Genomic DNA, 27624 nt, shown 5'->3' with positions numbered 1-27624 from the left:
AAAGTCTTCTCTCTGTGGTGTCAATAACGTAGTATTGAAGCTACGTGTCCTGGAGACCAGAGATACAGGTTTCGATCGCCGCGGTTGCCCCCCCCCCCCCCCCCGCCTGCCCCCCCCCCCCCCGCCAGGGTGAAAGGCAGGCGATGCAACAAAGCCTCAAAAGCTGAGTGCGTCGTGAAGCTCCATTGACACACACTGAGTCTCCTTTTGACCCGACAGAACGATGGCATCATGCGTATCCGGAGGTCACAGGATCGCTGTAGTCCATGGCTCTGATACTAACTAAAACCCTCCAAATAGGTTGTCATGACAACCCGACATCACAGCGGAATCAACAGTCCGATGGGTTTTTTGAAGGACCTCCTCTCGTCCGCAAGTATCGCACAGAAGCCGTAGGACGAGAGGTATTGATCGGATCATAATCGTATCAGTTCCTGTGTATTCCTCAGGCGGCATGTTTCGCATTCTATTTGGGGAACCGCTTGTTCTACAGCGCGTTAAGTCTCGGCACTCACGCCGCGGCTCCGTTATTTCCGGGGAAGGTTATTCAAATCGTGACTTGAATGTAATGCCTATGTCGTGATGTTCATCGTTTATGTTCGCCATCGGCTTGCATAGAAAGTTCGATATTGAATGAGTTCGACGATGAATCTGGCATATGACATGCATTCAGCGACCTTATGCGGAGTTATCGACTTTCAATATTCCAGCAGATGCTGGGTAAGCATGCTGTAAAGCAAAAAATGTTTTGTAATATCATTAGGCTATGATTATGGTGACGGGTCATCATGATGACGGGCTGTTTTTACCTGAAAGGGTACCCCTTCGTGGACCACAATTCATCCAAGCCAAACTGTGATCGCTATGCTTTGCTCAAGCTTCTGAGGAAAACTCCCCGGAATGGAAGCATTCGTTTTGAATGAGCACTGATCAAGCTACGTAGTGACCAGAGCCTGCGGTCCTGATGCCAATCCATCACTCGGGCGTGTTAGCAGTGCCGGATCGTAATAGCCGGATGGTTTGAGCGCGGGGGTCCGGGTTCGAATCCCGGTCACGCCACGGCCCCTGCGCGTTAACGTAGCTATTGCAGTCACTGGAGGTCCACAGACGGATCGTGACAGCGTGCGTCGTTGTCCTTTTAAGTTGAACAATGTCCCGTATTAAGTCGTCTATGTCCAAATAAGTTAACGCCTAATAGCGTCGAGCCTATGTTGAACCAAGTTTGAACTTGTGGAAAGTTGGAACAGGCCGCGGGCCTTACACCAAACTGGGCGCTTATCGCCGCCGCCAGTTTGGTACGCGTCTGTGGTATGCGACCTTGCACTGGCCACGTGCGGAGCTCGTGCACAAGCTGCGCTGGAATCGACTCGCCGTGGGGCTGGAAAACCTTTCACACGCCATGTGTGCATGTGGAATGGTTGGATTTCCATGCAGGGGAGCATCTGCCCAGTGCTCCCTCTCCCTTTTATACAATTTGTCACCCGTGTTGATATGCAAGGGGATACCTTTTTGATGGTTAAAATCCTGTGGATGACACTTGAAACTTAATAGACTGCGAGGATGTGATATAACTTTTCTTCTTGCAGAAATCTCGCGTGGTTGCGGCCCGCTTAACTATGCTTTCAGTAACAATTTTAGTTTCGCTCCCCATGGCGAATCCCCACGTGCATCCCCGCTAACACACATCCGTTGTTGCAGCTGCTATCGTCGACTGCTTTTATCGGGTCAACAAGAACACACCGCCATGAGATCTTTCAATTAGCGCGCGCGGTCTGCTGCTGTTTGTGTTAAGTGAGCGCTTGCACGAATGATCCGTTGGATCCGTTGGTATGTACATATTATCTTGGTATGTACATACCTATCCGTAAACGTATCCTCCGGATGTATATTGGAGCGAGAGGCCCGTCGGCATGACCACCATGCTTACGCCAATTTTCATCCGTATACAGTTGAGTTAGGCACTGGTCTCCGTCTCCATGGCTGTGGTATGTTTGTTGACGGAAGGTGCGCGGGTGGCTGATAACAATGTCAGCGTATCGATCCAGTCTGGACGCGCCAAGCGATACAATGTCAGCGTATCGATCCAGTCTGGACTCGCCAAGTGATACAATGTCAGCGTATCAATCCAGTCTGCACGCGCCAAGCGATACAATGTCAGCGTATCGATTCCAGTCTGGACGCGCCATGTAGTGCTTGATGTAGCGATAACGGACATCCCAAGTGTGAAACGATCATTCCTTTCGCGCAGGTATCATAGGGATCCTTGTCATCTATTTGTATGGAAATCGCGATATTCATCTAATTCTATTTTGTATTCAACGCACGTGTTCAACTAGCAACGTATTCAATTCATTCTAATTCATCTAATTCATCATTCAATCATCTACATGTATGGAAATATGGATATTCAAGCACCATGCAAGACAACTTTACACGCTGAGCTCCCATATAATATTCTATATGTCATAATTTAAAATGTCGGGGCCGTTAAGGTCTTACAGTGTTCCAGAAATGATAGCTTTCTTGGAACTGTCCGTAGACGAACAACAATAAATGATAGGTTAATTGTAATGATTTCGTTCATCTTCTTGATGTTCTTGTCTTGCCTTGACAACACGTGACATCCTTTGAGTGAGCAATACGTACCTCACAGGTCTTTGATCTACCCTGTCATACGGTTGCTGGTATTGTAACGGATGAAATTGAAGTCGTGAGTGTTTACGGGTTATTTAGGCGAGGTAAAAAGTAAGTGGAATGGTTTAAATGGAAGGCGCTAATCCCGGGGTAAATGGGATGCGAGAGAGAAATAAGAATAATGCATTTCAAACGGCAGTGGTACCATAATTACCATAATCACTGCAGACGGGTAAAAGGTATTCAGTAGCGTCATGGAACCCAGTGTATACCTATATAATGCACAACGTATGCTGAAGGGAACGCCTGAACTAGACCTGACTCATTTCAGAGAACTGTTTGGGCAGAGGGAAAGTGTCTGCAGCCGGGAAATAAAGAAGGAATCGCAGATAACCTACTGCGCAGTCCAGGAAATCACTGGCTGCCGCTTTCAGCGCCCAAATCGCTTCCGATGAAAAAAATAACAACACAAATTATCAAACTTAACTAAGGAAAATCAATTACCGTTGTCACCCCGATGACACCTATCATGCATCACATGCACTCATCATATTCATCATTTGTCATCATCACATGTCATCCGTGAGCAGAATCAGCTGCTCATTGATATTAGGAGAATATATGGCCGATCATACCCAGAATGATCATCAAAGGGACGTTAAACAACATCGATGGAACGTCAAGCAATGAAACCCAACCATTGATTGGTCAGCTGTGTGACTTTTCAGGCCTATGAATGGTAGCCGTGCAAAAAGGCCACTTTCGTAGTCGTCAGATGACTTTCGATAACCTCTGGATTTTTCACCATGGTAACGAGGATGTCGTGCTCAAACTCAGCGTACCAGAACACGTTAGATAACGTACAGTAGTCAAGTTGACGGTGCAGCACAGGACTGATGATCCTTGTTATTCATTACCATATTGTTGCGTTAGAGTGCTTTGTAAATCCGCTGCGTGTGTTACTGAACGACTCAGCAATCATGCAGCTAAATTAAGACACCACGAACCCGCGTGCCAAACATGACTCATTGCCCAAATGTCTGCCGTCTTTTTTCTAGGCCGACGGCGCGTACTTCGTGTTCATGTCCTCACGATCATAAAGGTAACCACACCATATATTTTGCTGGGGTCGATTTGTTTGCCGGTGCCGTTGCATTGTGGCTCAGACACGATAATGTCCCAATCTGTTCGAACGTTATCGAGTCCAGACCCGATCCGAGATCGACCCGAGATGCGATAAGAGCGCGTGCCTCACGTGTCCGCACCCTGAAGACGCCAATGTCCGCAACGAAACACCATCGTCTAGGCACTCGACCGACTCCGCTATTTGCGTCTACGCCGTCGGTCTGCCCCGCCCCCTCCCCCATGAGCCCGCCAATGTCACTGTCGGATCGCAGTGATGACGTCAGAGGCAGCGTGCGGCCGCTTGACTTGGCGTTTTGCCAGCATGGCTTAGGGCTCACGGGATGCCTGTAGACGCGTGAAGGGGGGGGGGGGGGGAGGGCTCAGAGATCAAAAGGGTTGGTTTGCGCCGTGGATTGGCGGTTGAATTTTTGTCCAGTAATTTTTTTACTGAATATTGCCCTCAGGCGTTCTGTAAACAAACTGACCCAAGATGAAGCCCGCCCGGGCAATAGCTGTGTGAGGTAACAGGTTGGGAGTGGGGGAGGGGGAGGGGGAGGGAGGAACAAGGAACTGAAAATCTGCCACGTATCAGCCGCCATGATTTGGGCTCTGACTGGCACTGGTGCGGCGGTGAAGAGTCACTGCCCTATTGTCACCATCGACCCTCGGTAGCACCACGGCCAAAGAACACCCATCTCAAACAACATCACCGAAACAATCAGTAGCTTCCGGACCATTCCAATGCGGTTTACCCAACTCGCGTTGCCCATCGGGTGATTAACTTAATGCAATCTGGCGAGAAAAAAACAGCACGGTGCTGGGTCCAGGTCATGTGGGTGTTTTTGCTCCGGGCTGTTTGGGTGTGATTCGCTAATTGGTTTGGCTGTGAGTCATTGAGGGTCAATACTACCATATCAGATCTTACGAGGTTTCTGACGGAAGTTATAAGGTCAGAAGTACCTGGAGAGTTTTTTTCTATTTGTGCTGCCAGGGTCATGAGGTCTCTAGCGGAGGTTTTGAGGCGAAAAGTACCTGGATAATTGTTTTGCTATTTATGCCGTGAATACAAGGTCACGAGGTCCCTAGCAGAGCTTATGAGATCAGGAGTACCTGGAGAGTTAATTTGCTATTTGTGCTGTGAAGGTCACCAGGTCACAAGGTCACGAGGTCTCTAGCAGAAGCTATGAGGTCAAAAGTATCTGGAGAGTTACTTTCCTATTTGTGCTGTGAATACTTAAATGTCGTCGAATGCTAAATGTAGCTCCGAAAAAGGAGGGGCTTAGATCTTAAGAATGACAGGCTTGTGAACAACACCGAATGGTTTTAGACATGGCTATTTCAGTTCAAGACCCCACAAAGATGAAGGGCACTCTTTTAAGCTCTTTACTCTGTCGGCAGTCTTTAACTCTGTCTGTCGGCTCCAACTCGAATGCTGGAGATCGTTGACCCAACTCGGACTTGTTACTTATGACGTCATCCACTCCCGATCCTTCGTAGACGGTAGGTTTGTTGTTTGAGTCCAGACTTCCATTGCAGGTGGAGGATGTCTTCTCTGATCTTCGCTCTAACTGATGAGCAAGTTCAGAGGATCCGCAGCGTCTTCCTCAGCGAGATGGAACTGGGTCTGACCAAGGAGGTTTGTAACCGGGTGGGGATACCGCAGTCGATGATGGACGTTGATTCGAGTTGGCCACGCCACACGCTATGTGTAGAAGCTTCCCTCCATGCTGACGAGTTTGAAACGTGATTAAATAGCGAAGACGGTAAGTCAGTATAATTACTTGCCTTTGTTTTACTCAGATGAAGAGCAGCTGTGGCGACTGCAAGCGTCTTAAAGAGGCTGACTCGCAAAGCTTGACGGTGGCGAATGACGCCTACAATATTATTTTGCAGAGTAAAATGGGTAATAATCAATGTATACACTTTTGACCAGCAGGAAACTAAAATGTCAAGACAGTTTATCGATAAGCTGCCTTAGATTCCAATTGAACATTACAAACCATGCTGCGAACAGCTGGGTTTTGATCTTCGGACATGGAGGGGCCAACCTTCTGTTCGCTTTATTTGAAGAATGTCATACAGAAATCCATCCACTCAAAGCGTTGGGGTCAAATTTCTAAAACAAAACAAAAAATACAGGCAGTGGAATGTGTTGTGGCGCCGGCCTTTGGCCCTTTGGCCCTTTGGCCCGTTTAGTGCTCTTCTACTGCCTGGAAAACACGCAAATTATAATCAGCCATGCAATTTCTGAGTTCGGTTCTAAGTAACTTACCTTATGGCTTTGTGTGATGCGTTACAGGTATGGCGATGGACCCACGTTCAGAGGAGTAATATCGCTTCGTTCATCCTACTGCCAGTCGTAGTCGAAGAGCCGCTGATGGAGAGAATGCTTAGAGGGTTGAGCTTTTTTGTAAGCTGCAGATCAAGCGGAAGTCGGCAGTCCTGATAGAGATGACGTTCAGAGGAGCGACCGCCCCTCTCTATACGCCTCCGGGCCAGCTGCAGTCACCCTGATCTAGGGGGAAGCAGGTTCAGAAGAGTGATCTTCTCCCTCTCCGCACCCCTCAGGGCCTGCAGCAGTCGTCGCTGCTGAGGGAGAACATGCCCAGAGGAGTGATCTCCCTCTCCGCACCCCTCAGGGCCAGCAGCAGTCGTCGCTGCTGATGGAGAACACGTTCCTCCCGGAGCTCCCCAACGGCCACGAGACCGGCGAGTTCTTGGCGCTGGACCTGGGGGGCACCAACTTCCGGGTCATGTATCTGCGCTTGGAGGACGGACAGTTCGTCGAAGAGGACGCTCAGGTGAGGACGTATGCATCTGTGATGCAGGACGGACGTTCGTCCAACAGGACGCCCGGGTGAGACGATGTTGGGAGCGTTGAGGGCCTGCGTCGTTTGGTGCGGTCTGATCTACGTCACACAGGCTCCGATATGCGTGACACACTGGTCTGATCTGCGTGAAATAGGCACCGATATGTTTGACACACTGGTCTGATCTGCAGTGACACAGGCTCCGATATGTGTGACACACTGGTCTGATCTGCAGTGACACAGACGCTGATATGTGTGACACACTGGTCTGATCTGCGGTGACACAGGCTCCGATATGTGTGACACACTGGTCTGATCTGCAGTGATACAGTCCAGTCGCTGATATGTGTGACACACTGGTCTGATCTGCGGTGACACAGGCTCCGATATGTGTGACACGCTGGTCTGATATGCAGTGACACAGACGCTGATATGTGTGACACACTGGTCTGATCTGCGGTGACACAGGCTCCGATATGTGTGACACACTGGTCTGATCTGTAATGACACAGACGCTGATATTTGTGGCACGTTAGTCTGATCTGCGGTGACACAGACTGTGCGTGACACACCGGTCTGATTTACGTGACACAGACACTGATATGTGTGACACACTAGCCTGGTCTGCGTGACACAGGTTCTGATACGCGTGACGCATTGGGCTGATCTGATCTGTTTTATGTGAGATGATGTGAGATTGTTTGTTCTGAACTTTGCCTGTAATAAACCCATATAACCTGGGCCCGGTTTATGCAGTCATTATCGGCACTGCGGTACCTGAGGTCAATTTTCAGTGATCGCATGTCTATAAGCGAACGCCAGTTGTGTTTTTGGCGTTACGATTGCAGAATTCTGCCCTTGGTAGAGCGTGCGGGCTAGCATCGTTTCGTGAGACCGAAAGTTTATTTGTGCTGCATTCTGTTGTGATTTGTTCGTTTTTGTGTGATTTAGACTTGTTGATCGCGTCTTCTCTACCGTTTCAGTTGTGATTAAGTCAAATTTTCGGTATGCATCGTTTATATTCTGGTCTAGTCTGATCCGATCTGGTCTGGTCTGGTCTGGTCTGGTCTGGTCTGCTATGGTCTGGTCGGACCTAACCTGATATAACCTGACCAAACTTGGCGTGACCTGACCTGACCTGACCTGGCCTGGCCTGGCCATGCCTGTTCCAATGTAACCTTCCTTTTCATGCTTGCTGCACTAGAACCGAGGGTACATATCGTCGAGGCACACACGTAACGCGTCCAAGGTCCGGACGTCACCATGACCATCTGGTCGCCCTGACGCCGAGATCGTACCATTGCCTCGGGGCGATTATCGGGCTGCCTTTTTTCGACATTCGATTAACCTCTCCGCGAACGGAATGGCCAGATTTACGGAGAATGAACATTGATAGAGAATTGTAACGCACACGCAAAACATTGTTGCGTGACATTCGTCTAGATCTGGCGAGCCGTTACGCACGACGTTGAAAGCCATGGAGGTCAGGCCGCTATCAAATGATCCAAGAAAAGATTTAGCGATCTTCACTGCAACCTGTGCGGAAGGCAAACCGTCTCGATGAAGTAAACGTATCAATGAAACCAAGCGATTTGACGCCCTCTGAAACTCGCCGTCGTGGCGGTATGGCCAGTCCTGGTGTTTCTGGTGGTCATGTTAGCTCTAGTGAGCTAGCCTAAGTGACTGCCCACGTGCCAGGTAAGTCGGACGCTTAAAAAAATATTCGGGAGGTTCGGCGTCACGAAAAGCGAAGTTTTTGGTGAAAGTTTCTGATAGCGCATGCTTTCATCTGGAGGAGAGTTTGAGCTCTCAACCCGAACGGTAACTGCGTGGTGCATTATTTTCCAGTACGGTTATCTTCATGCCGTTCTTCATTTCTCAGATGTTCGAAGTGGACGAGTCCACCCGGCTGGGGGAGGGCACACGGCTGTTTGACTTTCTGGCCGCCTGCGTGCATCAGTTCCTGCAGGAGCGTCATCCCGACGGACGCCATTTTGAGCTGGGTAAGTGGGTACTTAGAGCTTGGAGCTGGATAAGTCGGCAGTTAGAGGTGGGCATGTCAGCACATTGAGCTGGGCAAGGAAATGCAGGGCAAACTTCGCCTTTTTTAAAGATCATGGGATGCTGAATTTTATATTTGATCATGTTCTTTGCTTACATATGTGTATACATCTAGACATATGTTTATTACAAATGAATATCCATGTATATATATATATATATATATATATATATATATATATATATATATGTTTGCATATGCATACATATGTATATATGATATCAATTTATGTATTTCTGATTATTTCTATCTAATTTTTCTGCTTGCTTCCTACCACATGCACGGCCACATTCCCTGGTCTAGAAATCCCCGCAACAAAAGACGCCGTGGAAGCCAAGACGCTAGCGACAGTACGTCGGTCTGAGGGGCAGCTCCTAGGCTCATGTCACGCGCCCATGGCACTTGTGTAATCAGATGCGCCACGCCATCCAGCGCCGCCGGATTTAGCTGCCGGCCTCAGAAGACCGGCATTTTTATGTAAACGTATGGCATCGATGGTTATCGATAGTTTACGCGTGCCAGTCTTCGAGGCTGACCGTTGGCGGAACGACAAATGCCATGTCTCCCGGCTGGCTCATGTCCAGACTTCTACCACACCAGGGGCCCAGTGACGTCAGAGAATTTCAAGGTCACTAAAGAACCTAAAAATGGCAGCGAACGGTCGATCTTGGTGACAGAGCACCGACAATCAACGTGCCGCGCTGCTGGAGAGTATCTAGGTGACTTTAACTTGGTTAGTAGAAATCATCCGGCGCTGCGTGTCCCAGAGGCTCAGCATAAGAGCGACATGAATGAGAGCGATGTGAGAGCGGCTTGCATGCCAGTGTATGCTTACATCTTCCAGAGATTGAGCAAGACCAGGCTATTCTCAGCTTCTTCTTTGGATGTAATGTCTGGTGTGCCATCATAGACTGCATCACGTCTCTCTCTCTCTCTCTCTCTCTCTCTCTCTCTCTCCCCCTTCCTTTACCTCTCTCTCCTCTCTCTCTCTCTCTCTCTCTCTCTCTCTCTCTCTCTCTCTCTCTCTCTCTCTCTCTCTCTCTCTCTCTCTCTCTCTCTCCGTTTCTCTCCTTTCCTCTCACTCTGTCTCTGTCAATCTCTCTTTTTTCTCTTCCTCTCACCATCTCACTCTCTCTCTCCTTGTCTGTCTCTCTTTCTCTCTCTTCCGTTCTCCTTTGCTATCTCCTTCACCTCCTTTGTTTATCTGTCATTATTGTTCGAATCCATTCTTGGATGGCAATGGACTACACGATATTGCTGTCTTTACGCTCTTATCATGTCGCCTTTGCAGCATGTTCTCTCACGCCACAAAGGCGAAAGGGCCATCACAGCTCATCATGCGTCCGGTTGCCTACTTATCTGTGTTGGTATTCATGTTTTGCGTTTAACATGCTGGTGCTTATCACATAAAGACGACCGTTAACGTACCGGGTGTGAAAAGTGCAACAGAACGCCTGATGATCCTGCGAAAGGTTATGGAAAGGATCCGGTAAGATAACGCTAGGTAGATTCGGGATGGTAGAAGGCATGGCATAGGAGAGGGTAAAGTAGTTCGAGTCTCGTCAGACAAAGAAGTGAGAGAACCCAACGAATCACGTAAATAAGGGAATTGTCGACGGTGAAGCGCAAAGCGTGAAGAAAACGATCATTTTGAGTCAGAAACATTTAGTTCTGCCGGTTTGTGTTGTACTGTAAACTTTAAATACACAAGAATTGCAACTTGATGTACCTATCGGGCTTACTCTGAAATGCTGTATTTGCTGTGTATGCCAAGCTATACAATGATGATGCTGTTGCTGATGCTGATGCCGATGCCAATGATGATAATAATAGTAATAAAAATAATGAAAATGATAGCGAATGTTATCCAAATCTTATTTCCGCCTACGGAATCCTAAGTAGATACATGCTTAACGCACAGTTAGGGGCGTGCAGTTTTACTTGATACTGCTGTAAGAACATTCACATTGTTCGCGGCAATCGTCGTTCGTATGAAATTACGAAGTAGGGGCATTCCATCGGTTGTCGTCGAGGACCTCAGAATAAGCAGCCTTTCCCTCAGCTGTCAGCAACAGGTCCTATACCACAGCTCAAACTGATTTTCACAATACCAGGAAGATGTCATTACCCTTGCCAAGTGCTCATCTCGAACTGTACACATATACTCTCTCTTCCTCCCATCTGTTCACATTTAGCTCCTCTTCCTCCCACCTCAGTACGTCATACTGCATTCGCATTTTCACTTCACAGGTTACGGCTGAAACACAGCCTTTACTTCATATGGAGTCCCAGAGTTCGATTCCCATCGCAGGAAACTTGCACAGATCGGGGTTTCTGCCTTGCTACTGTGACGCCAATAACCACAGCAGTTACACGCGTCGTTCACTGACTTAAAAAAGTAAAACCTGGTTCGCCTCACAAAAATACAACACATACCTGCTACGGCAGTCACTGATGGAAACCCTGACTGCCGCCTTTTCGCTCAGGTTTCACCTTCAGCTTCCCGATGACGCAGAAGTCGTTGGACGTGGGCCTGCTGCAGACGTGGACTAAGTCCTTCAACGCCTCCGGTTGCGTGGGCGAGGACGCCGTCAGAATGCTGAACGACGCGTTGCAACGGCGAGGGAACGTCAACGTTGACGTGGTGGCCATCATGAACGACACCACAGGTGAGGTCAGCTGGCCATCATGAACGACACCACAGGTGAGGTCAGCTGGCCATCATGAACGACACCACAGGTGAGGTCAGCTGGCCATCATGAACGACACCACAGGTGAGGTCAGCTGGCCATCAGGGCGAGGCGCCTCAGAGGCGGAGTCAGTAGTTCTCTTTGAGAGGGAGAGAGAGGGGGGAGGGGGAGCGGAATGGGAGAGGGAGAGGGAGAGGGAGAGGGAGAGGAATGGGAGAGAGAGAGAGGGGGAGCGAGATGGAGAGAGAGGAATGGGAGAGAGAGAGAGGGAGAGGGAGAGGGGGAGAGGAATGGGAGAGGGAGGGGGAGAGGGAGAGTCAGGTGTCCACGGAATGTGTGCGCTTTTGAGGATTCAGACGGCGCACATGGCGCGCACAGAGAGTATAATGCTAAGTTTCGGCGGCTGAAATAACCGTGAGAGCTGAAGTTGGGGTCCTCACGTATGCAAGGCTGGAACTTGTTTATGGCGCTCCCAGAACAGTATTTTTCTTTCACCATGTCCGCACTGGGCTGTCATGTCAGGACAGCATATAACGACGGAGTAAGGCACAAGTTGACCTCATTACTATAACACCGCAGATGATACATGTTGACCTTCAATGAGTGCCACCCACATGTAACCTTTTCTCCTTATTTTCAAAACTGCCTCGCTGAGGGGAATTCTGGGGTTAAACATCCACCACATGATTATCATTGAGTCATTGAATCATCAGTTGCGCGGTTTCACTTGGCTCGTGGAAGCATTTCCTTGCGAGTTTCACCTCGTGGAGTAGTCCACAGCTGTCTGCAACATCAGGGGAATATTCGCGCAAACGTTAGCATAGCCGGGCGTGGCTAAGCGCCGATCGAGTGCCCACTATCAGCAAATGACGCGATACGCGCCGATATTCTGCGCCACTGTTATCATGGTGGGATACGCAGAAAGACGTGCCTTGCACGTCTTCCTACGCGGCGGAACGGGCTGCACGTTTAACGTCCACGTCGTGCACGTCTTACGTGCACGTTGTGCACGTCAGAGTGAGACAGCACGGGTGCCGGTTGGGCTGTGTTGAAGCTGCTCCTCTGGGAACAGCTTCAACACAGAGGTACGAGGTTCGATTCTCCGCGGTGCCCGCCCTTCCTGCCACGGAGAGAAGCAGACGACACGGTATAGCTGTCAACAGCTCAGTGCGTCGTAAGACCCCAAGGGCAACGACAACAGCCCACGACAGCTCAGCAGGAAATGAAACCGGCGCCCGTTTTGGGTGCAGCTTCGGGTTCAAGATGCGCCGCCGGCGGCTCGTTGGTTCTCGTGCGACCGGCGAAACACCATGGATCCACGCCACGCCGCGGTACAACACTGAATCAGTGTCACACGGTGGATTCGTGTAACGACGTGGCACAGCACTATGAATCCGTGTCACAACGTGAATCTGTGTCACACCGTGAATCCGTGGCCACCGTGACATAACATCGTGAATTCACATCGCACCGTGAAACCGTGTCACACCGCGGATCCGTATAACACTGTGACATGACACTGTGAATTTGTATTACGAATCTGTGTAAAGTCGTGGCATAACACTGTGAATCCCTGTAACACCGCAGCATAAAATCGTGAATTCGTATAACACCGTGCCATAACACCGTGAATCCGTGTAACACAGTAGCGTAAAACCGTGAATCCGTGTAACTGACGAACTCGCCAAACAAGAAGCCTAGCCTAACCTAACCTAACCTAACCGAACCTAACCTAACCTAATCTAGCCTAACCTAACCTAACCTAACCTAACCTAACCTAATCTAGCCTAACCTAACCTAACCTAAGCTAACCTAACCTAACCTAATCTAGCCTAACAAAAACCAAGGACGAGTGTCAGCCCATCAAGGGCGGCTGTCTTCCGTTCGACACGATGTCTTCGATTGCGGGTGAGGCATCGCATCAAGGCGACGCTGCATTTCCGAGGTGCGGAGTTTGTGCCACATTTGCACTATGTGATCGCCATTGTACGCAATTTGCGTGACTCAGCATGTTCATGCGCTCGACGTCTACTCTTCTTTCAGATCCGCCGACACCAATCGTTGTTCCGATCCATTCGCGTCCTAAAATAGACAGGTGGCCAGCCATTCGTGCCCGTTGTCGCCCCTTATGCTCACAAATCAATACTCCCACTCCATATCGTCGTTGTTGCTTGTTTTGAATGGTGTGTGTCCGAGCATGCGTGTCCCGTTATTGTGGCTAATGAGAAACACCTGGATTGTTCACCCTCATGACTTCGTCGGGCACGTTGGAACCACTAAAAATAACCTGCATGCCCGGTAATCGATCGATCCCAGTAGCGGTCGCTGGGGCTTGAGATAGGAATGTTTGGCATTTGGAATTAAGAAAGTTAATGCCAGATGCAGTAAGCTAGATACAAGCATATCGCACATTAGACAAGCAACTGCTGCAACCTTGCCCATGTACGCATCCGCGGGGTGCAAAGCTGCCATCCTCATCGTCTTGACTCCCCAGCAGCTTCTGTCACATTGTTGGCCACCCTCCCCCCCCCTCCCCGAGGGTCGTTGACATACGCGCCGTGCAGGGGACGAAAGGCACCTGTGGCGGCATTATCAATGGAGGCGACCCAGGTGCGCCTCGAGACTGAACCTGCTGGGGAGGGACGCTGGTGGGGGGGGGGGGGGGAGTGCGCTGGTGGGGCGGGGCACTGTGGGAAGAGGGCGCTGTGGGGGAGGGCACTGTGGGGGAGGGCACTGTGAGGGAGGGCGATGTGGGGGGGGGGGGGGAGGGCGCTGTGTCCGATCGCCAAGCTCATTGTTGGGAACATTCATGCCCTGAAGGCTTCTGCCCTGGGCTGTTCTGTAGCCGACAGGAGCTGGCTTCGTTTTATATTTGCGTGCTGGAGCCGCAAACTTGAACCACTGGACGCAGCGGACGGGTGCTTTCAGCTTCAAGCTCAGAACCTCATCAGACACGAGGAAGTCACGTTGCTTTCCTCAATCTCTGCACTCTCTCGACATCAGATGTCTCTTTAAACGCGTGTTGTGTCTGGCACTCTGTGCTCATTGTACCTTTCCCCTCCGTCTGTCGACTGTCTCACTTGGCGAAACTGGAAACAAACGCCATGACGTTTGATGATGCACTTGGCCACGCGAAAGGTGTTGCGGAAGCCATGAGAATTCATCCTCTCCTTGCTAGATCGCAGTGAAATGGGGTTTGTAGCAGAAGACGACGTTTGGGCAGCACTCGGAGCAGCAGGATAAAGCGCTCGACGCGCCGCGTACCACACTGCATGGACGTTAAGGCGTTCTTCCATGCTGACCAGCCTGAATGCATACTATATTGGCGTGCGATAACGTATCTCATGAGGCGAACACCTTCGCAATGACTTCAGACTCTGCTATACATTTACCACCACCGCCCAGCAGTCTTGTCATTTGTTCGCTCTGGAAACCGGGCACGATTATCACGTTGGCTGCGGCTGCATGCTCGGCGTGAATATTCTTATATTCATGTTCTTCAAGCACGCGGTCGTCTGTAGTTTGTAGCGTGCAACGATTATTTCACTGCCAGAAATGGCGTCATCCAGTCCAAAATACCAGCGGGCAAATGTATTGATTAGCTTGAATCATGTGTTTGAAATGAGAACATGTGGCCCACTGCCCGACTTTTTTTCGCGCCAGATAGTACGAACGATAGCGGCACTCTCAATATGCCACTCAAAACCTTCTCCATTAATGTTCGGCGGGTTCTTTGTTGCCAACTGTCCATGACACTAACAGTAATGTAGGTTAAAGTTTAACGTACTTTCTCGCGCCTGGTTTTAACATATTTACTTTTCTTAACACCACTGCGTTGCCATAGCTTATGAACGCATTTTATGCAACACGTCACTGCCAGTGTCGGGTTCGTTTAGCGGCCGGCATGTTCGGTTCCCAAACATACGCAGCAGTCGCTTCGTGTTCGGCTTCAGCTGATTACGCATCCGGCTCGTGATCGGGTCCAATGCGCAGCCAGCTCTCATCAGCTGCTCTCGCTCTGCATCGCGCCGCTCAGTTCCCGTGATGGTGAGAGCTGAGCACGAGCACCGGACGCGAAGCGCTTAAGACGTCGTGACCAGCCAAGGTTAATCTTATCTCGCCCGTGGGGACGGCCGGCTAGGAGGTTACGTCACTGGTGATTGAAAGGGTTATGGACGCCATTAGATAAAACTTGAACGTTTGATGAAAGATTAGTCCATTAGGACGCCGGCGAACTAATGTGGTGTGAGATTAGCTATCTTTTGCCACAATCTGTTGACCGAAACTGAGTGCTGTGTTAGTGCTGTGAGTGCTGTGAGATGAGTGCTGTGTTAATGTTGTGAGTGCTGTGAAATGAGTGCTGTGTTTACAGCGTGTCGTCTCAAGTTTTATACTGATGGTTAATTTTGTCCAACTCCTCTGTCTGATGAAATAAAGCCTCGAACGGATGAAATGTTCCCCCAGTGGATGAAATAAGAGCTTGAACAGACTTCCTGTGACCTTGACCCACCATGATGCGTCCTTAACCCGTCGGCAGGTGACCTCGCCGGGGAAAACACGGCCGCAACTTGACTAGACCGCCTCACTTATGAACCCCACATCTCCTCATTCCCTCGGCGCTGGAATGCAATTCTCGTATCACTGTTTAAAATTCGACGCGACTTCACTCCTGGGGCTCTGAAGATCCTTGTCTAAATTGCACGCCTTCCCCCATATATTTTATTGTCTGTCCGTCTGGCGTGGAGCGGCCGAGTGCCACCTAGACGGGGTTTCCAAGGGTGATGAAAATCTCAGCCAGGCTAGTGAGTGGTGTCCGTCGCAACGAGCACATTTCTCCCGTCCTGGAAGCGCTCGGCTGACGTAACGTCGCGGATCGTGTGCCCCCCCCCCCCCCCCCCCCACCCTCCGTCTCCTACGGCCTCCCCGCTAGGGTGAGAGGCAGGCGACGTCATATAGCCTCAGCAGCTGTGTCAGTCGTAAATCCCCAACGATGATGACGATCTTGTGCCACACGGGCATTGCCGTAATGTGTACAGGGCACTGCACGTCCCTGAATCCCCCAGTGCACTAAGCGCTGTTTGTGACGCGCACCGAGTCTTCCCAACGTCAAGCTGGGGCTGTTCCGGGCGGTGTCGGCTGGCCGCCACCCAGCGGCAGTTTCCGTACCGTGCCGCCGCCGCCGCGTGGAACCGGCTACCGGCAGTGGCGTTCCGCGCGGAACGCCCTTCGCACCAGGCATTGGCCTAAATCCTTCGCAACAGGCATTCTAGGCCAATTTAAATCGCCAACTCATGTGCATCTAGCTGTATGCTGTATATACGTGTGTCTATCTGTATGCTGTATATATGTGTGTCTATCTGCATGCTGCATATATGTGTATCTATCTGTATGCTGTGCATACGTGTATCTATCTGCATGCTGTATATATGTGTATCTATCTGTATGCTGTATATATGTGTATCTATCTGTATGCTGTATATATGTGTATCTATCTGCATGCTGTATATATGTGTATCTATCTGTATGCTGTATATATATGTATCTATCTGTATGCTGCATATGTGTATCTAGCTTTATGCTGGGTTTCTCTTGTACGGCTGGACACACACACGTTGAGTGGACACGCTTCAAACAAAAATACATTAAAATGACAGGAAAATTGACATGACCTTGACACGGCAGGTACGCTGGTGCAAGGCGCTGCGTTGGATGCCCGCTGCGCCATCGGAGTCATTCTTGGTACCGGCAGCAACGCCGCCTACATCGAGCGTGTGGACCGGGTCCGGAAATGGGAGGGCGAACACAACGGTATCAAGGAGGTACGTCCGTCGGTGTTCCATGCTCTTTCATAGGCTTTTACGTGCTGTTAGGCACATAACGACCCATGGCGACGAGACGTCATTAAGTCATTGCATTCGCATTCGTCGCGTCTTTACAATTACTGAGCAAACATCCCGTTAATTGAAAAATGGAGATCGAGATCCACCTCTTCTGTATCAGGTAGTGATCGTCCACCTCTTCTGTTTCAGGTAGTGGTCGACATTGAGTGGGGTGCGTTCGGCGACAACGGTGTGCTAGATTTTGTCAAGACTGATGTGGACAAGGCTGTGGACGAACTCTCCCTGCTGGTCCACTCATTCACGTCAGTATCCGCAAATGGGCTATATACAATATCTGTTAATATCTATACCTGTGGAAACATAACAGAACGTAACGTAACACAATGTAGCATAACGTGGCGCAAGAATTTCCAAAAATAGCAAATCTGTAACACAGCTTGCTTAAAACAAAATTTTTCTAGAATCAAGCTCGCTGTATGCGCAAAATGAAATATTTGTTGAATGAAATAGCTATGAAATGAAATGTATGGGCAACAGAATATGTGCCCAATAGAATGTATACAAATGTAGCGGACATAAGTATACTGATCTATCTGTAAGCTCCGTGAAATTATTGTCTGACGGCGACGGGTGCAGGGTAGTCAACATACTTGTTTGGCTTTTGGTACACCTTATCTAAAAAGCCAAACGAGCTGTTGGCTTAACCAAAGTTTATCAATTCATATGTAACGAAAGCGCGGGGATATCATATGAGTCGGAATTTGGGCAACTAATCCTGTTATAAATAGCCCCTCAAATAGTGTATGTGATACACAATTTTGCGCTACTTGTTCTGTATGTCGTTAACTTCAACGAACGCCATTCTGCAGACTTGGACATCCAGAGTTTGTCCTTTGCTTGTCCACCACTCTTTTTATGTGTCCGTGCCAAACCCGGAGGAGCCCAAATTATGTTCACCTGGCACGACCAACGAAGCATGAACACGTTTGTCATGCACACTCAATGAAATGAGCACAACGGCTTGAGTGTGTACTCTACATCAGCTGCCAAATCGATTTCAACTTGTCTTCCATCCACGTTTGTACCTCGTGGCCGTCATTGTCCAGAATGGGTCGGCAACAGTGTTGATCAATACCTGCGCGGATACAGTCAACTATTGTTAGCACACGATACGTCGTCCTGCACCCCAGCATGGTCGATTCGCCAAACTGCTGTAATTCGTTGACCATTATGGTGTTCTTAGCAAGCAACGGGTGATCAATGGTAGCGTTTCCTTATGGACCAAGGTAGCGGTGCTGCCCGCGAGCACCGACAGAAGTGTCCCTGGGCTTCTTGAATAACTTTCTACCCATTCCAGGCGCCCCGTTGTCACAAGTTTGGTTTGGTAGTTTTGGTTCGGTATTTGGTATCAAGTTTGGTATTTCTGCCTTCAAGTCCGCCCAGTCGGTAACCATCCCGCCATCGGTAACCATCCCGCCATCGGTAACCATCCTCGTCCCCAGGTTCGAGAAGTACTTTGGAGGCAAGTACTTGGGGGAGGTGCTTCGCCAGTGCGTGTTGAAGGCGCACGAGCGGGGCGTCCTGCTGGAGCAGCTGTCGGAGCGGGTGCGGACTGCCGGCGCCTTCACCACCAAACACGTGTCCATGCTGGAGAAGTGAGTGCCTGCCGGCGTGTTTCCATTTCCCAGGAATTGGGAAACCAGAGGTGCGGGGTTCGATTCCCTGCGACGTCCGCCCCTTCTGCCAGGGTGAGACAAATGCGACGTCATATGGCCTCAGCAGCCGAGAGCATCGTTGAGCCCCGATGACAGTAGTAATAGAGTTCAGAATATAGGCCGGTTTGAAGGGACCTTCAGGTCTCTAGCATCGGCAACATCCAAACACCCAACCAACCAAAATTGCTAAATATTCTCCTGGATATTGGCCCAACCGTGCCGCCTTCCAAAATCAACACCCTGGAAGATCATTATCAAATGACGGCACATCGAACTGCACAGAATGAGATCATAACAGATTCTCGAACTGAGTTTGCTAACGTTCCTGAAGTTCACTTTCTCTTCTGGCAGCGGAGGTAGGCTTATCAATCTACAGAATTTTCCGTCAAACTTTCCTGCCATAGTGACGAAGTGCCATCCGCAGTTTCAGCCAAATGTCGCGGAACTGTACCCCGCAAGTTATCTTGTAATTACAAGCGATGCTGCATACAACTTCTTTCCAGTAATATGGCAGCGCCATCCTAGCGATATGGCAGCGCCATTTGGGTGCGACGGCGTACATTTGCATCGATCGGCGTCCAGTTCGTGACCATTTACAAAACTGCTGACTTTCGCCCTGCGCCCGGCCTCCAACAGTCCCTGTTCTGAGCGGCGCTGTGGCGATCCCGTCTGCCCGGTCCGCGGGTCAGGGAGGGGACGGGGAGCCGGTATTCTGGTTCTGTTCGTATTCTGGTCACGGCTGGCAGACAGCGCTGACGTGTCTCTGCGTCACACCAGGGGTGTAGCCAGGCGGGTTCACGGGAAGGTCACGCGGTCCGTCATGCGAAGCGGTCATGTGACCTTGAAAAAGAACGCGCTGCCGTTTTCACTCGTGGGTCTATCCTCAGTAACTTCAGAAATGCTAATCATCCCCTTCCCCCCTGCCATGAGGCCTGAGTGCGCCTCTGACCCGTGATTTGTCTCCGGTCTGTGGAGATGGCGTTCGCGTCCAGGCGAACCCAGCGGTCCCGCGGGGGCCGGCTCTGTCAGGAAGGAATGGCACGGCTGAAATACCGGCGTCGGTCGCCAGATTTGCGGAAACGAGTCGCCTGTTTCAGATGAATGTTAGGCTGTGGGATAACCGAAAGGCCAGTAGCGTGCAAGAGGGAAAGAAATTGGTCCACTGCAGAGATGGAGATTGCAGGCGGCGGATCTGCGCTAGTTTAGGCGACGACGTATCTCTGATCGCTAGGGGGGTGGCCTCATCATCTAAATCTCTACCGGTCCATGTCAAATCGACAAAGGAAGGTAAACGACAAAATGTATCGCTCTTTTTCTTGTTGTACGCTAACAAGATATGAAGATTGCTACATTGCCTTGGGCTCTTCTGGCTGGCAGGTGCTTGCGAGAGCTGGGGGTATCGTGGCTTTTGTGTGGCCGCTTATTTAGAAAGCCTACTGGCAAACGTAGGAGGTTGTTTCAATTCCTGTACGAAAGTGCATATCTGATCTGTTTGTGCTGCACGGAAGCTATTTCTGTTAACGTAAAAGTACACCGAACGACTGATTTAACTGTATGCCATTCATTGCGTATCAACAGGGCATTATTACGTTACCAGCTGTATGCCGCAACTATTTTTAATGGGTTCAGAAATCTCAGATTGTTATGAAGGCGGCGTTATCGGTCACAGCTTTGCTGGTTAGCCTCATTTTTCTTGTGGTCGGGAGGAATGAGGGTCATCATGCCACTTTTCCTTCAGGAGCATCTTCTTGTTGTTGTTTGTGTTATCCTCTTTTTGTATGGTATTCCTCACAGTGCCGATCGGAAACGAACAAGGGCTTGGATCCAGGGGTGTAGTTTTCCATTCCGTTGGTAGGGGAGGGGCTGATATCCCCAGCTCTCGCCCCCTCTCCCCACACACGCTTTGATTCCACCCTCCCCAGCTTTGGGAAAAAGGTGGGCAAAATCTGGTATAAATGTGTTTGTTGGCGTATTTAAGGGGACGTTTTCTCCGTTCATTCACTGTTCAGCCCCCAACCCATTCTGTGAAACTTCGCTCTAGTTGGATCGGCGCAATAGGTATCAGTTGTTTCCTGAAACCACAGAGACCTTATGCTTGAGTCGCGTTGAAAATTTGTGTCCATCCCTACCTGCCCGATGCATACTGGCACGTGGGATCCGTTAGGTGACTATCACGACTCAATGCTGCGTCAAACCTGCGCCGAACCCAAATCGCCAACAAACACACTGCATCCTTGATACCAGTGCATGTCGCATGCCGCGGGCGAATGCTCTGCTGATGAACTACTATTTCAACAGGGACACGATAGATGGCACTATAAGCCACTGCGAGACAGTTCTCGGAGCGCTCGAGCAGTCGTACAGCCCGGCCGATCTGGTGATTCTGCGCTACATCTGCGCATGCGTCACTGTCCGGGCGTCGGTTCTGATCTCCGCCTGTGAGTTCTAACGGTGATGATCTGGCCTGCCCCCCTTTAGCCACGGGGGTGGAGGTGGGGGTGGGGGATGGGGTGCTCATCTGAGACCTGGGACCAGGCCTGAGAAAAAGAGGCCCATTGACTCTGGAGCCGGTCCTTGCCTTAGCAGCTCAAATATTGATCAATAAATGTGCATTTTGATATGTTCAGATATGTAATGTGCATGCATTGGCGATCACGCCACTACACCGATGGACCGTCTTCGCACATACTGAAAATCCGCGGGGGAACCATTGGTGTTCAGGCACGTGCGGCCTCAATCGCTCCTGTGTCGTCGTCCTCCTCCCCTGACCGTCCGGAAGCCTTCAGAGAACGAGTGCGAGAGAGCGAGAGAGCGAGAGAGGGAGAGAGGGAGAGAGGGAGAGGGAGAGGGAGAGGGAGAGGGAGAAGGAGAGGAGAGGGAGAGGGAGAGGGAGAGGGAGAGGGAGAGGGAGAGGGAGAGGAGAGGAGAGGGAGAGGAGAGAGGGAGAGGGAGAGAGAGAGAGGAGAGAGAGAGAGAGAGAGAGAGAGAGAGAGAGAGAGAGAGAGAGAGAGAGAGAGAGAGGAGGAGAGAGGAGAGAGAGAGAGAGAGAGAGAGAGAGAGAGAGAGAGAGAGAGAGAGAGAGACCCGTTCTTGTCTGACAATGGTCTGAGTCCCGGTACGTGTTCACATCTCGTCGTGCGTAGCACGTTTACTTTTGTCGAAGCGTGGTCACTCGCCTCTATCACTCAGAAAACGATCATGTTATCACCCTACTCTTTTCTCGGCAGGCCTGTCGGTGCTGCTGCAGAGGCTAGAGCGTGAGGAGTGCAGCATCGCTGTGGACGGCTCTCTCTTCAAGCTTCACCCCCGGCTCGCCACGCTAATGGAGAGAGCGATCGCCACCCTCGCCCCCGGCAGAAAGGTGGGCCGTTTTCATCATCAGGGCCGCTGTTCGTCAATTCAGCTGAAGTGTTAGGCTCTATCCAACAAATAGCATTTGCGAAACTTGGGATAGTTTCGTAAATGCTATTTGCTGTATTGCGGCCACTGTATCATGTCATGTCGGGAAGCGTGCGCCGGTGTTTGGTGGCCCACAGTTTCATGGTATGTTCGTGTTTGGTATTTTTCACTTAATTCAGGTTATGCGCTCGTTCCTGCTTGCATTTATTGTACTACATTTATTTATAAGTATTTATTTATATATTTGTTATCTATTTATATATTCATATACTTACTTGTTGTATATTTATATGCTTATTTGGCTCAGGTGGTTTGTTGCATTTGTTTTGAATTTGTCAAGGTTAGCGAGACTCTATCAAGCACAAGAGCTCAAGTGTTAGCTATGGGACTGGAACCCCCCGGAACTGATTACGATCTTAGGTTCGTGATCACCATCCCCGCAAGCAAATTGGACTCTACCATTTACAACTTCAACATAAATAATAAATAGATGGCATTAAAATACAACATAAAAATAGTCAGAAATGACTGAATAAATTGGCCGCTGAATTTCCCGAATGTAAATTGACCGGCCCCAAGCCACAGACTCACTTGTTTTTGTTTTTTTTTTATTTTGCTCACATGTCAATGCTAACAAAGCATGCATGGGTACAAGCTTAGCGATGACGAAGTTTAACTTCCGGTACCACGAAGTTTAACTTCCGGCCTTTCGGTACCAGCCCTAGGGTTGGCGTGTCTACCGGTACTGGCTCAAGATGGTAGAAATGGTACTAAATGGTCTACCGGTACTGGTGCTGGTAGAAATGACAATTATGGGCCTATAGCCAGCCACCCCGCAGTGGTCGGCTATAGAGAGCAGCAAGACTGACTCTCCGCATCGTCACGGTGTTCCACGGCGGTGAAATACTGGAACACAAATTGAGTGGCGTACTCGAGGGGGGGGGGGCATCGGAGATATGTGCCCCACTTATAAATTTTAAGTGTATCGATATGTATGGACAAAAACTGAGATAAACATGTGAACACATTTAGATTAAGATGTAAAATGTGGTGTGTCATGAACATATTCGGTACGTCTCTCCATATCATTGACCCATGACCCTGTTTTCCCCTGTTTCTAGAACAACTTGACAGAAAATCTCGACAGGTATATTTCAGAGTAAGCCTGTTGTTTGCGCTCGCCGGCGGCTATTAATCTATCTTTGTGTGCCACAGGCCGAGAACTATCCTGCCGACCCGAAACGACGGCCAATAAAACTGCCTCGATGACGTCATAGCGCGATAACGCCGCCATTTATTGCCGGGGTTTCACAGGGCGCGATAAACTAGCATCGGCTTTGGCATCACAGGACTTAACATGCGAATACGTGGACCAGCGCCGTAGTAGGTTTCTGCGAAAGCAGCAACTTGTCAGGGAGAAGTTCGTTGGTCGGTTTGGGGAAGTTTCTCAGCGATGAAATTCTCGATGACGTCATTAGAGCGATAGCGCTGCCATTTATTGCTCGGTTTTTACAGAGTCCGTTGAACTAGCGTCACCTTGGGCATCACAGGACTTCACATGTGAATACGTGGGCCAGCGCCGTAGTAGGTTGCTGCGAAATCAGTGACTTCCATGTTTTTTCGACCATGCCACATTCGGCTTCACATATAGGCGGCTAAAATACTGATAATTGTCCTCCAATACGTATTTGCTATTTATGCATTTACCGTTATCGATAAATGCAGAGGTCGGAAAGGAAAAAGCTGCATGTGTCAAGACCCTACCCTTCCCCGCCCCCACACCTGCATTTGAGCTGTCCCTTCTTTCACATAAACCTCGTCGTTAACGCTATCATTCCATGTTTCAGTTCACCCTGTTTCTGGCCGAAGACGGAAGCGGAAAGGGAGCGGGACTTGTGGCTGCCGTCGCCCGGCGCCTGCGCAGTAGAAACTAGCGCGAGCCCACCAGGTCACTGCGCACGCGCATTTGACATGAAACGGAACTAACTAAAGCAGTGTACTTATGAAGTCATTGCACAGATTCGTGTGCTCGCAAACGTCGTCATGCGCAGGGAACCGACGACGACAGTGCAAATTCTGATACAAATGCACAATGGATCTGCCTCGCCTACCGCGAGAGCAAACACACGTGCCATGTGTTCACGTGCGGCATTTCTAACCGAAGAAGGAACAGGGAATTGCTGCGGTCTCTGCCAATCTCAGCAGGCTTGCAGGGACTAAGATACCATTCAAAACAATTTAGTAAGGAACGACTTTCAGTACATGTGGAGTTTTCAGCTTTCGTTCGTTGCAACATCAAAACTAGTATGACAATATTATAACCCTCTTAATATCCTTACACTTTGAGCATATTTCGACATTTTGCAACGCAATGACTCACGATCATGTCTCGTGTGCAGCCAATGCCGCCTCCTTGCGCGTTTACGCGATCGCTGCCACCAACAGCACGGGGAAATGGCCGACACGTTGCGGCGTTTTTCCTCATAAAAGCGACCTCAAATCGTGGCAGAAACAGCTAAAGCAAGTATTTTCAGTTGACTGCGAGCCGCCAGTACTGAGAAACAGCTTTGGATGCAGCGACATTTGGTGCCGATGACACCACATGGTGCTGATGTGATGCCTGTCGATTGGCTGCTCAATGTGTGTACTTCAACCGCCCCGATATGAGGTCATCGCCGTTGCGTCGTTTCTAAGAGTTCTGCCATAGTTTAGCGTCCGCATTTGAAGGCTACGCGTGCTGTGGTTATGGGCGGCTGGTGGGAATGGGGTTATGGGCGGCTGGTCGGAATGGGGTAATGTGCGGCTGGTGGCAGCGGTACTATGTGGGGTTTACGCGTCGGTGTCCATAGGATTACGGACGTTCATGTTCTTGCTTTTGTAGTTGCAGGGTTTGAGTGACTGTGATGACGTTCAGCTGACTGTTGTAGCCTCGTTTAGTAGCGAATAGGGAGGGGGGAGGGGAGGGGCGTAGCCCCTTGGCACCTGAGCGCCAACATGACTACCGCAGTTGCTGACGCTCCACAAAAGCGTGCGTGGCGACCTTCGCTGCGTTCAGGGCGGTTTAGTTTGGTTCACCAGGCCGTATTGAGGGATGTGCGCAAGCTTGTATTGAATGCTGAAATTAGGGACACCCGCCCACATGGTGCTGGGCTGAATGACAAGGAAATGTCGCTAGCGTTTCACTGAAAGTCTGTTGTGTTTTCGTAATGCAGAATCTTTGTCGTTTGCGTATGGTAGTTTTGCTGATAGTTGTGGTGAACAAGGGCTGACACGATTACTGTGACCATTCAATTTGCAAGGACTGTGCAGGAAGTGCAATATTTCACATCAGCGTCCTTACTTTTGGTAGCGTGTTCCGATCCATTGCAGTAAAAGTTTTAAGGTTTTGTATACACGCGTTGTTTTGAAACGTGTATCACCGGTGCGGCGCAAAGCACATATTTTCTTGGTGAGCATTTTCTATCTACAGAAAACTCTTTGTCGAGAGGCAAATAATGTGCCAGCAAAAACTCTTCTACTGTTCAGAAATGCTGCTATTGCTTTTCTGTTGGAACATGTTTGCATTATCGTATAGTTAAGGTATGCCATGCAGTCGAAAAAGCAGTCACTACCTCCCCGATGTGGACAATGCGTCATCCATTGTCGTTGTTTGCTAACAAGCTGTAGTATATGACAAATGCAAACTAAACTAACATGCCTGACAGTACAGCAGTTAGTTTTGTAAAGCAGAACTACACGTGCCGGTGTTTGTACCACAAGGCCTTACAGGCATGCGGTCTGCGAATGTAATTTTACTTTTTCTTTGGATTTTTCATTGACGGAAGCCACCAATCGATAAGATTACAACTCTTCCATGTAACACGTCTACGTAGCATCCACAACACAGTGTAACTGCGAACTTTAGGTTGAAAAAACAGGCACCAAAGTGGACTGTACAATGAGACTGTAATTGTCTGGACCTCGGTTATGAGTAACTCACCTGTGTTAGGGCGATTCTTGTACCCTGTTGATACCGGCACGCATCGGTGCTGCTCCCACACCTCATACTTCTGACTTATAGTGCAAGGTTACGGGTAGGCGGCCGCATTGTGATCCGCGTTTCCACGAGTGCTAGACTTGTGTTCGGATGCTTTTCCGGAAGTGCTACGCAGTCGAGTTATACACGCGAACAGGGGCAGCCGTGTTTATTTCGTCCAGTGTCGTGGGTGATCAAGCACGTTCGTGCCGCCAGTGGTCCACCGACCACAGCAGACGAGTCTTCGTCATATCACACAGCAAGTGAAACATGAGGCAAGAAGCGGAAGTGACCTGCTCACTAGCAGGCCGCCATTCTCGGGATCGCACCCTCATGCGAGGTGTCTGCACGTGTATCATGGTTCGGAGCGGAGACGAACCAGCAAAGCATGCAAATGCGCGGTTCTAATACAGCTGAAGGCGTACAGCCATTGCTACACCCGACTCATTTTTGGACACGCACCGCAGCCCAACTTTGCAATCAGGACCTTGCAGATCAAATTAGCGCAGTTATCAATCATGTTCAGTTTGTTGGCAGGAACAAGTGAAAGGCATGACAGCATGGCGCACAGTGCCTTACAGTGGCGCACAGTGGCGCACAGTTGTCTCACAGTGGCACATAGTGTCTTGCACTGTCTCAACTCTCCGCAAAACTGCACCCGTGAAAATGAGACGCCATACTAAGCCTGTTTAATACTAGGGTGATCTTTCTCGAACTTAGGGGCAGGGGCAGGCAGGGGCAGAACAGACAACACCACGTGCAATATATGACACGGGTACTGCTTTAAACGACCAGTACCGCGGCGTATGGGGCGTCGCTTCTGGTCAACAAATTTATATTTTAAATTGATTGATTTTTTGTTAAATTTAAAACAAATGAAAATTGAAATTAAACAACAACTTTGAAAACAACTTTGCAACAACACTACGTTTTCGTTCGATTTTTTTGCAACTAGACATATGGTGCAGGGCTGTTTCTGTTCAGGTGTGTGACACCGTCCGTTCGAGCTATCACGTAAAATCATTTGCTTTTCAATGATGCCTTGTTTTTGTTAACCACATATACAACATGAAACCATATACGACACGATGCCAGGCCCCATGTAGGACCGAAAAGTGGGAGGCCGGGAGGCGGGAGGCCGGGAGGCCCGGGTTATCTGGCCCCGGCATCAAGCCTCCCATCCGAGTTGGGAATAACGTTTCCGCGAAAACCTATCGCGAAACGTGCGACGCTTACGAGACGAAAGTCAGCGCGCGTTACCGGGGTAATGTGGGATCGAAAAACGAGAGACGCGAGGTCTTTGACCCCGGGGTCCGGGGTCCCTGTCCCCGGGG

General features: G+C 49.7%; 1 protein-coding gene across 1 annotated transcript; it reads left to right on the top strand.

Moving 5' to 3' along the window:
- Window positions 1–5295: 5295 nt before the first annotated feature.
- On the top strand, window positions 5296–27624 carry LOC119104196 (hexokinase-1; the record flags this gene model as incomplete). The annotated part of the gene is given in 10 exon segments (XM_037227867.1): window positions 5296–5395; window positions 6399–6560; window positions 8452–8572; window positions 11118–11300; window positions 17004–17140; window positions 17351–17463; window positions 18664–18816; window positions 21175–21314; window positions 22104–22237; window positions 24123–27624. Coding segments are annotated over 10 exon segments (1323 nt in total). The 3' UTR covers window positions 24210–27624.

This window comes from Pollicipes pollicipes, unplaced genomic scaffold, assembly GCF_011947565.3.
Source record: "Pollicipes pollicipes isolate AB1234 unplaced genomic scaffold, Ppol_2.1 Scaffold_6052;HRSCAF=7182_pilon_pilon_pilon, whole genome shotgun sequence".
NCBI lineage: Eukaryota > Metazoa > Arthropoda > Thecostraca > Pollicipedomorpha > Pollicipedidae > Pollicipes > Pollicipes pollicipes.
Note: the sequence above shows the minus strand (reverse complement) of the source record. Positions and strands in the feature narration are given on the sequence as shown.